The 17847-nt window shown below is 38.0% G+C and overlaps 1 protein-coding gene across 2 annotated transcripts in view; it reads left to right on the forward strand.

The window, feature by feature from the left end:
• Positions 1-17847, forward strand: part of PHIP (pleckstrin homology domain interacting protein) — a 111106-nt gene that overhangs the window by 32438 nt on the left and 60821 nt on the right. For both annotated transcript variants that reach the window (XR_011095225.1, XM_068678117.1), the window contains exons 8-15: positions 705-926; positions 1579-1679; positions 6974-7044; positions 7839-7939; positions 8037-8077; positions 9206-9304; positions 10874-11027; positions 11939-12073. Coding sequence is in view for 1 of the 2 variants with exons in the window: in XM_068678117.1 (XP_068534218.1) it covers positions 705-926; positions 1579-1679; positions 6974-7044; positions 7839-7939; positions 8037-8077; positions 9206-9304; positions 10874-11027; positions 11939-12073 (924 nt within the window). In the remaining variant the exon portion in view is untranslated. The remainder of the gene's footprint in view (positions 1-704; positions 927-1578; positions 1680-6973; positions 7045-7838; positions 7940-8036; positions 8078-9205; positions 9305-10873; positions 11028-11938; positions 12074-17847) is intronic.

Consider the following 17847-nt stretch of genomic DNA (forward strand, 5'->3'; position numbering starts at 1 on the left):
AAAATACAAACCAGCAGGCAGGCGAGATAAACTTGCACAGATGCGCTGTTGGTAGGCAGAAGAACTAAAACCCAGGTGAAATTGTATGACGTGTTATAACTTGCTGCAGCATCTGTGCGTGGCCATTAGTAGATTGGTGCTCTGGGTGCTAAACCCAACGCCCATCTTTGTGTTTGTTCTGAACCTGAACAAATAACCAAAACCTATACAGGAGTGGCTGCCTTCAGAGCTCACAGGTAGTTTGAATCAGTCATTCTGGAACAGTGTCACTGTTCAGTCAGTGTCTGTGAAATGGGCATCATGCTAAATGAAAAACATGGTAGCAATTCATAATTCATTTTCACGTTTAATATCCATTTGCATTCAGTGTACTGCAACTGTTTCCTTCTTCAGTTTGTGCTGGAGTTTTGAAAAGAAGTGTTGTGTCTTGCTGAGGAGGTTAAATCCACCTTGCTATGAGATCTGTAGTTTGTGTTAAGAATGCATGATTTGTATCTACTGTTGAGAATTAATGTAATCTAGTGTTGTGTTTTGACTGCAGAGTGGAAAGCTATTGAAAAGCAGTTAGAAGGCAGTAAAAGAATGAAAAAAAAAAATAATCCTGTGTGCTGCTAGTCGTGTTGTTCAGTTCTTTGTCTTTGTGAACTGTAACACTGAAACAACCAATGGTACAATTGAAATGATTTATTTCTACTTACTTCCAGGGATCAGATGATTGCCTTGTAAAAATCTGGGCAACAGATGATGGGAGGTTGCTGGCTACCCTGAGAGGGCACGCAGCTGAAATATCTGATATGGCAGTGAACTACGAAAACACCATGATAGCTGCTGGGAGCTGTGATAAAATGATCAGAGTTTGGTGCCTTCGAACTTGTGCACCCTTAGCAGTTCTGCAGGGCCACAGCGCGTCTATAACGTCATTGCAGGTAGGTGTTTGCTTTGCAAAGTCACCTAAGCAATAACACGCACCGCTTGTCTGAAAAAGAAACCACTTGGGAATGTTCAATACAATGAAAATGCGTATTTGGCAACTACGCTGTGAAGGGAGAAGGAATTTTCATGGTGCGCACTGCAAAATGGCAGGTTTATTGTCACAATATCTGACCCTTGAAAAACGCCAGGCATAGTGCTTGTTCGAAACAAAAATTGCGTGATGCATGGGGACAGTTCTGTTGTGAAATAAGGTTTCTTTGCACACCATGATTCTGACTTACGGGTACGTTAACTAAAACTAAAGTCAGTGTTGAGTATGGTTTGCTTTGTTTCTGTTTAGAGTTGCATGCTATTGCACAGTTTGGGTTGTGGGGAGGGAGAACCCAAAGTGCTTTGGCAAGTAACCCAGAAAAGTTGTTCTGAAGATAGAAAGTTACTCCGAGAAGCATTGTGTTATTGTGCTATTTATTGCAGTTTATTGTGTTAGTTTTTTTTTTCTTCAGTATGGTTTGATACTTTTTTTTTTGATTTTATTTTATTTTATGTCTTGTTTAAATGAGAAGCCAATGTCTTGAGGAACTTCTTAGGATGTCTGGGACGGATTAACAGACCTTCTCTTTTTTCTTCCCCCGTTTCCCCTCCCAGTTCTCTCCACTATGCAGTGGCTCAAAGCGATACTTATCTTCAACCGGGGCAGATGGAACAATATGCTTTTGGCTGTGGGATGCTGGCACCCTTAAAATAAAGTTAGTTGCTATTTTATTTCTTGTTATTACTTTGTAATCAAGAATGACCTACTAACCTTGGAGAAAAAACTTGTCACTGGTTGGTTTGCTGTCTGCAATCATTGGATATGATCTGTTTCTGTGGGTACCTGTAACTTACTTGTCTTTTAAGGACTAAGTTGATAACATAAGCAACCACTGAGGTTTTTTGTTCAGGGAAACAAATCAATATATACCCATTCTTTTCTCTAATTATTAACCAGGAAAAAAAAAAATCGGTGACATTTTTGTAACATGATATCAAAGGTGGCTTTTTTTGTTCTATTCTCATCTCTCAATCCCACATGAAATGAAAATGGTGTTGACAAATTGTGCTACAAGATGATTCCAATTGGTATTCGAAAATCCAAATTTTGGTGGGAGAAGGTAATATTCTAGCAAGAAACCAGGATGGGATTATTTTTGGTTTGTTCTTTTCTCATCTCTAAATCCTTTCTTAGTTGCTCTTTACTGTTGCATGGTAGGAAGGAGTACTCGTGGGCAGTTGTGTATCAGTGGATGAAGTTGAGTCTGAAGTATCTGTTTTCAAAGTATAAGATATGAAAAATTTTGCCAGGACCCTCAAATGGAGTTAGTTTTTTATTAAAGATAACTTCTTCAATGGCTTTCAAGTGCTTTTTGCTCCTTCTTAATTGTGAAATATCTGGAACCTAAAATTGGAAATAGACCTTTTAATAATCACTGATAATTCAGTTTAGAGGAAGAGATCTCTTCCCTTTTCCTAACGAGAGAATAGTGGAATTAATGAGACTTAAATGGGTTATACTACACGAGCTGGGAGATGAATCATGGAGTTGGATGGAAGTTGTCCTGAGGTAAAACTTGGGAAGTGAGCAAGCTGGTATCAGTTGTTGTAGAGGATTCTCAGCTATTTCCTACCCATGGTGAAATGTAAATGTGGAATGCAAAATTTAAGTGAGATGCACTGGCAAATATTAAAAGAAGAAAGTGTGTTTTTTTTTTTTCCAGTTAATGCTTTCATGTGTAAATAGTCGCAGTGCAGTGGCACAGAGAAAACAGATGAGTTGAGGTGTCCCTTGCAGAATGGAAAGGAAGGAGCCTGGTACCCCAAGCCATGCCAGTGACTCATGTTGTGTAACAGTGCAGAGTAAGCTTTGAGACTGGAGTTTGTACCATCTTCAGCTTCTGTTCTGGAGTAATTTACATGTCGAGTTTAAGACAGAGTGACCCTACGTCTCTTCAGTCTGGAAGAAGAGTGCATGAAGATGAGACCTGTATAGTTAGAAGTGCCTTGAGGAGGTTGTACAACGACCAGTTGCTTGTTGGCTCTTCCTGTGCTAGAGGGTATCAAGTGAGAGCAGCCAATTCCAAGTCAGGAGCAGGTGGTTCTTACCAAAACGTGCAGCTAAGCCGTGAAACTCCTTGCCACAGAATATTATGCACTGAAAACTTGCATGAAGATACTGAAAGGTATACTTTTTCTGCTCTTACACATTCAGTTTTGGCTACACTTGGAAGCAGGATACTGCTCTTAGATCTTTGTTCTAATTTAGTAGAGCTGTTACGTTTTTGAAGTAATCAATGCTTTCTCATCAAAGCCAAAGCATATGGTAAGTCTAAATAAGAAACAGGCATGTCTTTTGGGACGGAAACATAATTGATGTCACTTAAGATATTGAATTAGTTGGACATTCATAAAAGTCTTAATGTAGCTCTTCTTAAGCTTGTTAGTTACAGGAAATTTTACTTAATTTGCTAAACTGTAACCTTTTCTAACTGTGATTCCCCACTCCAGTAAATCCTATTAAGTGACACTGTGAAACTAAGAATCCAGCCTAATTTTTCACAAGGAGGCCGCGTCATATGGGCACAGGGTCTCAGTAATGGGTGTGGATTGGTGTGGTTTTAAGTGAGGTGATTGCTCTTCCTCACACCTCTAGATCTGGATCTGCTTCCAGAACTGTGGAAATGGGGCAGATTCCCTCCACATCCACTCAGTGATGTGCGGTAGCAATATAAGAGCATCAAAGGAAAGAGAGATTCCTGTCAGTCTTATTCATAAGACCCATTGTAAGTTTTTGTTGGTTTTTTTTTTTTTTCTAAGTGTCCTATCCCAGTTATGTCTTTCCTTTTTTTTTTTTTTTTTTTTTTTTTCCTCTGCAAATGTTTATTTGTTTCACTCTTGGATTTCAGAAAACCTTGTGTTCATATTTGCCAGCAGATCTGTTGCAGTATTAATAGTATCTCTGAAATTAGAGGCTTCCCATGCTGGTCTCCCAGTTTTTGGATAACCTCATTAATTGAGGCCTGTTAAGTATTTGTTTTACACATATGGCCCAGACGGGAGATGCTTGGCTCTGTTTTAATAAACTGCAGAAGGAGACTTTACAGTAGATTTTGTGCCACAGGGTGAAACACAGGCATGGCAAGAGTGACCACAAAATTCTCAGTGTTGTTTAGAAGAGAGGGATTAACTCTGTTACTATATGCTTCTGTGACGATGACAGTGAGGAAGATTCAAATGCTAGAGCCTCCTGTGTGCTCCTGTGCTTTCAGTGAAGAGCTTTCTGACCAGGCAGTTACCGTGTATGCCCAAAAGCTGCAACAATCCAGTCAGGTTAATTTGGTTTCTAAGTAGAGGAACAGTAGGGCTGTTGTTCCTGTAGATAAAGAAGACAAGGAAAGGTCCAAAGCAGGTGGAAAAATAATTTAGAAATAAGGTAATCAAGACCTTCCCTCACATTTAGGCGCTGTTACTATTCTGGATCAGGGCAGAAAACACAAGGGTTGCATGCTGTTCGAGTTGACAGTGTGGAGAAGAGAGAAAATCATCCTTGGGTCATCAGGAACCGATAGATCATTTGCCTCAGGTCTGAGGGAGAATTTTTACAACTGGTCACTGTGCAAAAGCTAAATCAGTTGCACTAAAAGTATTTGTATATGTATTTGTGATGAGAAAGATGCTGAGTTTTCTTGTTATTTCTTCTGCCACCTATTTGAATCGCAAGCTTCCAGTGTTAGTCTGTTGTTGGCAGACCACGCCAACAAGGCAGCAGAGCTGTCTCGCAGATTTGGATAGAGGAACAACTTATACTGCTTTTTAGCTGCTCTTAATTTTCTTCCCATAATTTTAAAAAGAGAAAAAAAAAAAAGGAACAAAACATGTGCTGATGATTTTGACATTCCTCTTTTGGACAAGACGATGTTAATTCCTCATGTCTTTGGGGTGGTAGCATACTTCACATCTGCTTTCTTATGCAGAAGGCACTTTATGTTGAAGGGGCTTCTCGTGCGTTAGGATTCAGGTGTGCCAGTCCATGTTTGTTGGCTTTTAAGCCAAGACTCAAGTCGGAGGGCTTGCCTTGCACATGTTTTTCCTGGAGAAGTCTTACTTAAGCCACTGCATGTCCAGAGTGAGGTTACTCTGTAGGATTTGGGTTATGCAGCCGTTCCTGCACTAGGACAGCATTTTGAAGGTGGACTTGAGAGATGTTTCCATGGGTGAGTGTTTCCCTTAGTTGAGGCACACGGTGTACATTGCTTTTTTGCCTGTGCAGGCTCTGGTCTGACTGTAGCCTCTCATCTTGGGAGGAAAATGGTTTACCAGGGCCTTGCTGGACCTCTCTGTGAAATGTTTGTGAAGGTGCCTTAATATGTTCCAGCCACTTACACGATTGGGTTGAGAATGCTTGTTAAAGCAAAACGATTAACTTGTTTTCTGTATGTTTCAAGAAATTGTCCTTCAGCCACCTTCCTTACTTCCCCACGTTACTGATTGTCCAGTTTATCTTGTAAAGATCACGGTCTGTTGTAGTGTAAAAGAATGCCATAATCTTGTCTCCTAATGCCTTAAATAACATACATTAGAGAGACATAAGTTGGAGAATTTAACATGATTATCCAAATTAGAACATAAGTGCATACTTGCTCTGTTTTGCAGCTGTCCTAACTCCAAAGGCAGAGTTCACAAACCACAGTGGAAGAAAACAGCAGCCTATTTATCTATTTACACTTGCTCCGTATTATGTAAGCTGCATATCGAATCATCTGATAGTTCTTTTTAAGTTAGTATCTCAGTTAAGAAGGGTTTGAACTGTTTTGTGTAATAGCTCTGTGTTGTTTAGTGTATCTTGTAACATCCCCCACTGAAAGTCTTTGCAAGGAGCTATCTGAAAAGTCCTGAAGGAAGATTGACAGAAACAACCTGTATTGAATGGACAATTCGGAGAAAGATTTCTTAACTGCTATTGCCAGTAGTGTGTTTGTTATATTGTTTTGTATATAGGCACCAGTAAGGTGTCATGCTTACTACTTTCTTTGAGATAGCAATAGCTGATAGATGGAGAAAGGTCTCTTACTCATCTGCCTGCAGCTGAAAAAAAAAAAAAAGCCATTTTGCTTCTAAAAGTGAAAAAATTGGATGTCATGAATATGCATTCTTTTATGTTAAAACAGATCTTTAGCGATGACACTTGTGGGTGTAATGCTGCTGTTCTCTAGTAAGTTTATTCTTTGAGGACTAAGGATTGCAGATGGTATACTATGCAAGACCACCTACTGAGCTGGGGTTGCTGCAGTACGTGAGCAGAACTGAAGTAATGATTGAAGGACTAGATCCTTGGTTTGTTTTTTACACACACACACTCTTAAAGTGAAGCTTTAGTTCTGCTTCCACATCAGGTACTGAACTGCCTAAATGGAAGCACAGTGCATAAAGAAAATTTTCTTTAAAACTTCTAGCCATAGTCCTAATTTTCTGTGGGGGCTATTGGAAACCCACAAACAATACATGCTTTCTGAAGAAACGGGTGTATTCTAATGCTGTGAAATACTTCAAATTTATTTAAATTTCTTTTGTATCATTTTCTACAAATAGTACCAACCTCAGTTTCTCTCTTGTAGTCAAAGCAGCCATGTTTTGCAGGAGAAAACCAGAGCTCTGATACACACAGTGGTTTAAAACAACCTCCTGGGTACCTGGCTCTGGTGTCTTCTCATCTGCTTTACAGGTGACTTAAACGAAAGTGTTTTGTATAGCTATATTTGAGGGGAGAGGGACATGGGATTTAAATTTGCAATACAGCTCTCCTTTATACATAGATTGTTTGGTCTGTCTGTATGTCTTAGTTTCCTAAAGATCAGATCATGAAGCATAGTCGCAGTAAATTGTTTGTAGATGGGCAGCCATCTGTTCCGTCATATTTAATTTTGTCCTTCTGTGCTTTATTTCTAACATACTGACTTGTTTTTTGAAACTGTATTAGGAAATTATTTAACTATTTCTTTATTTTTAGTCCAAGGCCAACAAAATTTATGGAACGCCCTCGGCCTGGAGTCCAAATGATCTGTTCTTCTTTTAGTGCTGGTAAAAGACTATTTTATATATACACGTATATATCTTTGTCTCAATGTAAGAAGTCATTTAGAGAGTAAAATGAATTATAATGCAGTTACTGTAGCATATTTCTTCTTAAAAAGATGGAACTGAGTTAAAATGGTTATTGGAAAAAACCACCAAATATTAATGATTAATATTTGGAATCTGTGCTTTAACTCTTGGTGATATGGAAATTCTTGAAAACAATTGAACATAAAGTAAGTCTCTTGTGTCTGCAGTTTCTTTAAAATGTGACATTTTTCCTCAGTGATTCTGAAAGTTAGCTTTATCTGAGATAGGATTATGGAGGTTTTATTAAGAAGGTGCTAATTACCAGGTTCTCACACTCTGAATTTCATTCATACTTAGAGTTGACAGTTGGTAAAGAACACAACACAAACAATTAGATACAATATCAAACCGACAGAAGAGTATTTTCAGAAAGTACTAGGGCTCTGTTTCCATTCAGTTTTCTTTAAGATTGAGCCCCACTAAGAGCTTAGTCACAAACAAATTACTTCAGTTAGCTAATTTTCAGGTACGTCTCTGGATACACATTTGTCTGACAACAAATGTGAGCTAATTAAACTCCAGTTCAACTCTGAGTTTCTCAGCCTTGTTGTTTTTACTTAAAGGTCAGTTACAGACACAAATGAAATGAGATACAGCTGTAAATTTAAGGGAATAACTTTAAATATTTAATGTTACAGATATTTGAAAGTACTGTAATAACATTAGATTGCCCGTTTTTCTTACGACTTATCTGTGTTTGTTTTTCTCAGGTGGAATGTTTTTGGCCACTGGAAGTACAGATCACATCATTAGGGTTTATTTCTTTGGATCAGGTCAGCCAGAGAAGATATCAGAGTTGGAGTTTCATACTGTAAATACTTCATTAAATTACATATGTATTTGATTAAAAGGAAGATTTGGATAATTTAGAATTGCTTTTGATTTTTTTATTTTTATTTTTTATATAGGACAAAGTTGACAGCATTCAGTTCTCTAATAGTAGTAGCAGGTAAGCAAACAATTTATTTATTCATACCTTTTTTTTTTTGACCTTGTGGAGATGTGTAAATACCAGTTTCTAAAAAATTGCTTTCTGTTTTGAGGTTCATGCAATAAAGTTATCTATAATGACTGGATTCTCACTAGTATGTTTTAAATAATACTCCCTCTTCAGTTTTACCATTGTCTTCATTGCAACGAATAATTAAAGTATTTTGAGTTTGCCAAAATGAAGGAGTGTAGAAATACTTCATATATACTTTATTTACATTTATACTTATATGTATTCATAACTAAAATAACTATACATTTAGATATATTTAAACGTTTAAACCTCTTTTCAGTTAAGTGACTGCTAGATAAAGGGAAAACTGTTAAACAAAATATAACTGTGTTTTGTTTAGCCTTTTTAGTACTTCACCGAAGTTTTAGATGTTGGATGTGAAGGATGCTAAAGAAAATAGCTCTATTTATTATGAAATTTCTGACATTTCATTTAAATGACACTCTAACATACACTTCTATTGCAATACAGTTAGTTGCAAACCAGGCTTCATTGTGTTCCATCCACCTCTTTCTCCTCCTCCTGACCCTGCACTCCAAAAAAAGGGGAAAAAAAAGATCAGGGAGAAGCTCAAGCTTGTTTGCAACTATTCAGAGACCCTCGCTACACAGCTAATGAGGAATAGATTTTGTTTGTTTTAAATCAAGTCTCTACTTCAGCTTGCAGCTCTCCTTGCACTTCAGCAATTTTTAGGTCTTAAATCCCATTAGTAGCTTTACGTAGAGTGATAGGGGCAGGCTGTTAGAATGCTCGTTGGGCTGCTGTGTCCCCATGGCAGAGAACTATGATAACTAAGCCAGGTGCACCATGGATCAAAATACAGCTAGTTTGGAAGGGGCTCATATTAGAGAAGCAGATTTCACTTTTTGCAGACCCTTACATTTTTACTGGTACATTAAGTGTTTTTTTTTTACCTCAAGCCAGTAGTACAGCATTCTGACATTGTTTGCACTCCTTATACGTCAGCTTAATTTTTAGAATTCTGAATTCTCTAGTTTCTATCCCTTTTTACAAGGGTCTTTTCTGTACAGACCTGCCGTTGATCTCAGTATAACTCTTTTTCCCTTTTGTTAGATTTGTGAGTGGAAGCCGTGATGGAACAGCACGAATCTGGCAATTTAAACGAAGGGAGTGGAAAAGCATTTTGTTGGATATGGCTACTCGCCCAGCAGGGTAAGTAATATAGAATATTCTGCTATCAGGTAGATACTTGAAGTCCATTGATATTGTTTGCTGGCTGACTTTTTAAAGAAAAAAGCACAAATGATTATGGATTAAATCTACAATATGCTTGTCTAGCTCTTGAAGTCCAATGAAAGCAAATATTTGACTATATATTCAGCTGTGGAAACTAGTTTGTCCAGATAGTAGCTCCACTAGTTCTTTGGTTTGAGTAAAGGAGTAAAAGATATACAAACCACATTAAAGGTCAAATTTATGCTTTTTATGTAGGTGTAATTCTGGTAATATTTAAAATATTGCATTCTGGTAATATTTAAAAGTTATTGTGGAATCTGTGTACCCAGAGAAGGAGTTTTGGGCTCTTTTATACCACATGCCAGAGCAAATAAGTCACTTGCTATGTAATGGGTTTTCAATAATCTGAGAATTCGCAAGGCTTTGTGTAGGTATAGAAAACTTGTGTACACCAGACCAAATAATGAAAAAGGCTTGAAGATGGAGAAAAACTTTGTAGGGATTGTGGTTTAGACCTTCTTATTTTGGCATGGAGGAAATGTTTTCCAACAGATGGTCATTAGAAAGTTTTATAATGGTTTAATGGGTACACCTTTTCCCTTCACTGATCATGTTGAGTAGTTTAAAGAAGGATATTTAATGCAAAAAAAAAGACATAAGGAGTAAGCCTGTGGAAATACATCTGAAAGATCAAGAGAGGCATGGAAGAGATGACTAAATAAGCTATATAGTTTAGTTGGAAGTTTGGATCAGAAAGTATCTTGTTCTAAGTAAGTGAAACAAAACATGAATATAAAGCTGTTGGATGACAATCTATAGTGCATTGGCACCCTGAAAACAAAGACTGAGCTACTTTTTCTTGAAAATGTGGCCTGCAAAAAATCATTTTAACTGATCCTGGAGAAAAAGCAATGGCTTGTTTTTAAACTGTTGTCACAAATGATGACCTTATTTAAGAAACTGAACTGCTTGTTTCAGTTAAGCACCTGTACCTGAATTCTGTTTATTCCCTTTCGATTGCTGTGTAAAGGACAGTTCCAAATTTGATCGTTTCTTCATAAGTACTATTTATCAAAGAACATGAAATTGGTGCACTTAGAGAAAAGAAAGAATTCAAGATTTATTTTCTGATAGCAGAAAAGAAAAAAAAACGAAAGAATTCAGCCTCCTCTAGACCACTGCAGTGGTCTAGAAAATAATCTGTCTACAACTACATCTTATACTTTTGAGCTGTACAGTACATATAGATACTTAAATTGGGTTAGATTATGTATCAGAGAGCATTATCTTGGAAAAACAGATCAACATAGTCTTTGAAATATTGAGAGGACTCTACAGTCATTGTTTAAGAATCTGTAGTGCTTTTCTGATTGTATATGTTAAAAAATTGGAAAACGTCTTTCATTTCTCCAGGTTCTTGAAGAAATAATGCTGTTTTTCATAATAATAAAGTAAAATACAGAAGTATTATCAGCTGTTACAGACATAAGAATATTTTTAGCAAGCTAGAATTGCTTTGAAGCTCTTTTTGCTTTTTTATTTTAGACAAAATCCACAAGGAGTTGAAGACAAAATCACAAAGCTGAAAGTGACTATGGTGGCATGGGACCGCCATGACAACTCTGTTATAACTGCAGTCAATAACATGACACTGAAAGTCTGGAATTCTTTCACTGGCCAACTCATTCATATTCTCATGGTAAGGTGCTCCACCTTCATTTATCAATCTGGAACGCAGAATTTATATATATGTCATCAAAATTCTTCCTTAAGCATTTTTTCTACCTGAAAGCCACCTTAATTAATGTATTTAGATAATTGAAATGTAATTGAGGTATTTCTCAGCTGCTTTCTAGAAAATAAAGCTTTGAAGTGCAAATCACCATTATTGTTTGAGATGTCTGAAACTAATTTTGGACTTTTTTTCTTTCCTAAAATGCTATCTTGGAAGGAGAGAAGGAAACAGTTGTTACTTTTGACTTTTTTAGCGTGACAAATGTTTGAAATACAGTTAATGGATAAAGTTGCCCTGTTTAAACACAGAGCCTTGTTACTGCAACCTCATCATTTTATGAGTACTGAAAAGCAGCCTTTTAGAGAGAATGAATCAAACATTCGTTTTTACTAGTGTCTGATACTACTTTTCTTTTTTAGTTGTAAAAATAGTTAGCTGTAGGTAAATTTACTTGAAAAGCTGTAGGTAAATTATTTCAAGTAAAGCTTAAAATTAGTGTTAATTCTGGAGATGCAGTTCTCTTAGTTATACTTAATTATTTCATGGCTCTAAATTAAATTTTTAACTGCTAACATGCTTAAACAAATAGAAATCTGCCCAGCATTAAGATCAAAAACATCAAATGAAATGATGAAAGTTGTGGGACAAACTTGTTACAGAGTTGTCATACTTGACATACTTATTATGAAGCTAAAATTGCAACTGGGTAGAGAAGAGTATAATACAGATTGAAAAAAAAGATTTAGTTGAAGTAGTTGTTATGTGCTGGACACTTTCACACATGAACATGGCAGTTCTCAGTGTTATCATTTTGAATTCCTGCATAAGTATTTGAGATAATTCTCATGTTCTTCTTGCTGTATCCTTAATTTCAGGGCCATGAAGATGAAGTGTTCGTACTTGAACCTCATCCATTTGATCCAAGAGTTCTCTTCTCTGCTGGACATGATGGAAATGTCATAGTTTGGGATTTGGCAAGAGGGGTCAAAATCCGGTCTTACTTCAACATGGTAATTATTGTGCTTTATGCAGATACGCCAAGGCAACCTTTCTAAACTTTTTGCTTTTAGTACTTTGTAATGTAGGCCATCTTGAAGCATGCATTTGTAATATAGGGCGAGGTCCTGCATCCAGTGAAGTCAAGAGAAATTCCTATTCAGTTTAATGGGGCAAATATCAAATCTGTAAAACGTAAAAAGTTGCTTCTTTGGCTGTATTTCATAGTCATCTTTCTATATGCTTCATCCATGTGAAGTTGGAGTGATAGGTTACATTGTCAGAGATCATGCATAAGAGACAGGGTGACAGAGACCCTCCTTTAGTGCTCTGTTTCCTGCCTGGGAAACCAAGATGAAAACCAGTTTATTTTTTTGCATTACTAATTCTTAATCTGGCTAAAGCTCTTCAGGAGTCACCTGATCTCATACAATGTTGTTGTATGCTGCCTTGGCCCTGACTGAATACTGTCAGCCTTTCTGTGTAGAGTTCCTCCTCCACATGCAGGTTTCAAATTTGGTCTGTTCTGCAATAAACTAGTTCTTCTGGAAGATGGATGAGACAGGTATTTCTTTTTGTTTCTTGATATTTAGTAGGTCTTTGTACGTATCTTTTAATTCAAAAAGGTAATTATGTGTTTGCAATTCAGACTTTGCCTACTGGAGAAAATTTCAAAAGTCTTTGTAGAATATGGAGGATCATTGAGAATGCTGAGAGTAGGCAAATGAGCTTCATGCAGCTCTCAGCTGTAGTGGAATAGTGGTCTTGGAAACTAGAATAAAGAAGATATCTGAAGAAGACACCTGCCATAGATACACTGACAAAATAAAATTAAAAACAAACAGATAGCACAAGCCAGGAGGGTCACTCTGAACCCAGAGAAATTTTTGACATGTTCACTATACTGGACAGTTCATAAAGAAGAAATTTTGCTAAGCTTTATGGGAAAGAGAGCGGCCTAGACTCCTACAGCAATGACCTAGATTCAGTATTGTTCCTTCTGCATTGTTTTCTGTAACTGAACTTCTGAAGGATCCCAGTCAATATGTTTGGAGTTATGAGTATAGATCTTTGTTTCCTCAGTGCTATTCCTTGGTACCAGTTGAGGTGCATGTCCTCAATGCACAGTTACGTTGCCCTTCCACTACTGCTTGTAGTGGATGTGTGATAGTTTTTGTGGAGTTTAAAGTCAGAGGAGGCTGAGTCCATCTGCTGCTTGTAAGACAAGTCCAGTCAAGAGATGTCAGAATCTAAATTACAGGTGCCTGAGACTTTAGGCAACACCCTGAAAAATAGAAGTACTTGTTTCAAGGGTGCTAAGAGGCACAAACACCAAAAAAAGAGTAAAAATTACATTTGAAGATCTTGGGAATTGTAGAGAAATGTGTAGATAATCAGAAGCTCCCAGCAGCTAATAGTGTGTGCTTCATGCTAGAAATGAATGTGAGAAGTCTGCCTGCTGAGCGAGGTGAGGGGAGTTGTAAATCTGGCAGTTTGACTCAAACAAATGAATAAGATCTATGAGCCAGATATCCAGGACAGGCATCTCTCTACAGTGTCTGCGTATTTCACCAGTCTTCTGTGGCTGATGCTTCAAAAGACATGGATGGAAATTGGAGGGTTTTTAGACAATTGTGGGGAAGATGCTTCTGGAGCATGAGGCTCCGTATTGCACAGTTACCTCTGCAGAGCTGCAGGTGTTAAGAGTTCTGGTTTACTAAGGGAGTGCATGAATAAGCAGAGCTTTTCCCAATGTCCTAACTGGCATATCAACTGGAAACGTCATTAGATTAGCCACTATTAAATTATTCTGATAACTGCTGCAACTTTCATTGACTTGTTCAGTTTGTCATCTCATACTCCTGAAAAATAGGGTATTCAGGGGATGGGAAAGTTTTTACAGATTGGGTTTTGTTGGATCAGATGGGGAACAACATCTGGAAGAACCAAACCTGGTAGTTGAATGACAGGAGAGACCTGATGTAGCATTCAAAAACCTCTCATCATTGCCCAACAAAACGGTGTCTGCAGTACAGAACTAGTATTGAACAATTTTGTTGTAACAAAAGTTCTGTGCTGACCTTGGAAGTGCTGATTGAATTAGAAAAAAGAGGATTGTTAACTTAGTGATAATTAGTCCAGTCAGGTATTCCCATCCTAGGTGGAGAGCTGTTGCATCTAAAGCATTGTGGCAAATCCCTAAAGTAGAGTTGGGTACCTTTACGTTCTCCCAAGTTTGAATTCACTGTCAGCATCAAAAACAAAATCCAAGTGATGCGAATGCTGTCGCACTTAAAACTCAACTCATCAGTTGAGTTACAGAGACTTAATTCCTTTTCTCCGGTCAGTGAACGTGAAATTGGAAAGCCTCAGTAGCCAAATACAGGTCCCGTTCTGTATTGAACTTAGATGAGGGAATCGAAGTTTTTATGCCTTGATGTGTCACAGGTAGGTGCTGCTAGGAGACTGAGTGGCAGTGGTCCTGCAGAACATTCTCTCTGAGGGTTTTGGGTTTTGTTTTTATTGTTTTTTAACTTAAGATTTGCTGTTAAATAAGTTAGCACAGTCATGGTTGAACTTGAAACACCTTTGGTCTCTTTGCCAGATTTTGGTCTTTATAATTAATAGTAAACTCAGTCTCATAAGTGACTGACACGTGGGCTTACTCAGTAAGTATGTATATAATTTCAATGTTTGACATTTTCACGTGTAGTTTTCACTGTGGTGATAGAATTTATATAGGTCTTTCTTTTATAACTTGGTGTCATAGTTCATGGGCATTCATGTCTGGCTTAACTTAGCAACTTGAGTCAGCTAGACTGAAGAAATATGTTCCCTACCCAAAGAGTGAAAGTAGTCATAGAGATATTAAAATCAAGAGGTCTATAAAGCTTTTTAGACAGTTTTTGAGACGTAGCAAATAAGTTCTGGGAGGGCTGTAAATGGCATGTGCAAATACAGGTGTTTATTGTTATTTGTAGCCTGTATAATATACTTGCTGTTTTTGACTTAATACAGCTGCTAATGTAAGATGTGTTTTTGTCACTCATTTCTCCAAGGAACTGCTGAGGTTGTGGTTTTGATGTAATACCAGGGCAATTTCACTGGTTGTAGTTCCCATGTAGAGGGAAGCATTGAGCGGACTTACTAAGAAACCCAGGGTAATAAAGTTGGGATAATAATGGTTTCTACAGCCAACTTTTAGAGCTTACATGTTTCACAGCGTCAGTGGTTTTGTTCCAGAAGGACAAGACAGGCCTAGTAAATGTTTACGCTGTAGCTCGTTACCCAGGGCCTAGATTCACTGAAGGACTTGACTGTTTTAGCACCTCAGCTCCTGAGGAGTGAGGTTCTTAATCCCCACAGCTGAATGCAATATTCCTCCACATCCTTGCTTCCCTGAGCTGTGTGGTAGATTTGGATGTCTTAGTGGACAATGGAGGAAAAATATACCAGGTGGTGAGCTGTCTAGCAAGAGCTACTTGGTGGTAGAGTGTGTAGAGAGGTATTTGAAATGCCACTTTGTATTCAAAGCCGCAGCGTGGCGTCTGGATCCCTGGTGTGGTAAGGCACCTTCCCAAGAGCAGAGGAAATGCCTTGCTCTCCTGAAATGAGGGCACAGGAAGAATGGTGGCAGTTGTACGTGGCTTTTTTTAGTTAAGCAGTTCAGCTGGGAAATAAAAGACTTAAATTCTGTTGTCTGCTCAGGTGGCAAGGTACAGTTCAACACCTGCCGCTTACCCAGCGGGTGCCTCAGCGATGTATTTCTACACTGGACTATTTCCCTGACTGACTTCTGAAGTTGTGCTGCGGTGGAGAGGCATGAATCTTGAATCTGCAGCGTGTCAGTTCAGGCACTGCTGCTAAGCTCGTGTTCCTGCATCTAGAAATCCTGTTCTAGGTAAATTGAAGCCTTTGGATTCAAGCTTTGGACAAGCTTGAATTTGCAGGATTAGTGCTCTGTTAGGCCATAGGTAAAAGCTGTTCAGCACTCAGTTGTCATAATACCTGTTGTCTTGCAGGTGTTTTCACTAAGTTACTTTTAAATTAGACTTAATACTGCTGGTTTATTAGGAATACCAGGGTTGTCGCTCAGATGGTGTATGCTGCGGCTTGGCCTCACGCTCCTGAATCCTGTAGGCCTTAAGATAAAGTTTCTCAGTTCTGAGAATGTTTGAGGGGAAGAGAAAACTACACAGGGGCTTGAGACTCTTCCAGGTCAGAAAGGAGGTGCCTAATTACACTAAGCAGATGCAAAAGTTTTGGGGTTGATAATTGACTTTTTGTGGGTGTTGCAATTGGACATAAGTGATGGTGTTCTTTGAGTCTGACCCTAAATAGCTTTATGGTGTTACAGTACTGCCCTGGATTTTTCTTTGACTTCTGTGGTCTCCCTTATGGACTTGCCTTTAAGGAAAAGTGACAAGGCCAAGATCTGCTGGTTCAAACTTGCATCAGGCATTCTGTATGGAGCCGTAGAGAGTAGGTTTCTCCCGCAGTAACACTAATGTTCTTGCCCCATGAACGGGCTGCCCTGCAGAAGTATGTTTTTGAAAAAAATCTTTCCTGAAAGTTTTCAGGATATGTATTGAAAAGCCTGTAATTGTTGCGTTTTTATGTTTATTTTTTATAATTTGGTTTACAGCATAGCTTAATGAACAGTTGTAGGAACATATGGTGACTGCCGTTACTTGCAAGTATGCTGCTGAAAGTATGGTGACTGTAGTGCAGTATCAGGAATGAGACTGGGGAAGGACAGGGATTTTTATAATCCTTGCTACTGTAGAGCATATGATTTTTTTTGTAGTGCATCTTCAAATGTAATTGCTTTGCTTGAATCTGATACCAGATTAAATCAGATATGGTAAGCAGGCCCTGCAATTATTGTAAGCTCATATATTAGTTGATAAAGTCTTGCTGACTAACCTTTATGGTGTTGTTTGTTTTTTGTTTTTTTTTTTTAAAACGCACATTGTGTAAAGTAGAAATAAATCAAGTAGGAATACAGATGCCTATAAATAAAAAAATGGTTCAGCTGATAGAGAAACTTCCAAAATAAATCCAAACAAAACCAACCAGCCCAAAGATCTTACTGTGACTAGGTGTTGCTTTTCTGTCTTGCTGGATTGGCTGCCATAGCAAGTTAATCTTTGAAAAGTAAGGCTTTGCTAAAGCCATTAGTAGGCTTCCTTACATCTCACATTATTTGTATGCATCAGAGGCCTCCTGAATACCTGTCAAGGTCAGTCTTCTGCTTGGAATGCTTCAAGTTTTCCTCCTAATGCTTGTGAAGACTTCATATGGGCCAATTCTTGTTGTTACCTTAGCTTTAAGCCAGTCTTTCTGAGCACTGCTGTGGATTACAGTGCTTTTCACAACACGTTCTGGGTGGATAGTGTTTCTGGAAGCCTCTTTGAATTCAGTGCAAAGGTGGCCTTAGTCCTTTCATCATATTCTGAAGAATGCTTTGAAATACTGATACAGAAAGAATGTTTTTACGGTCTTGTATTAAATTGACAGATGCGAATACTTCAAAATCCTCCTACCTTTGTGGCTTTATCCAACTTGTTGAAAGGCTAAGCCACCTTAGCCTTTGACACTTAAAGGTCACACTGTGTCCAGCTGTCACAAATTTGCTGATGTGTCTTTTTTTCTAAATGCAAAAGCACATTTCATCAGAGCACACAGAATGCCAGGAGCATTCAGAAATGCACTACAACGTGAGCTCTGTAAACTAGTGATTTGAAGCAACCTTCTGATTCTTTTTGAGGAGGAAGTGGAAAAAATC

This window comes from Anas acuta, chromosome 3, assembly GCF_963932015.1.
Source record: "Anas acuta chromosome 3, bAnaAcu1.1, whole genome shotgun sequence".
Classification (NCBI taxonomy): domain Eukaryota; kingdom Metazoa; phylum Chordata; class Aves; order Anseriformes; family Anatidae; genus Anas; species Anas acuta.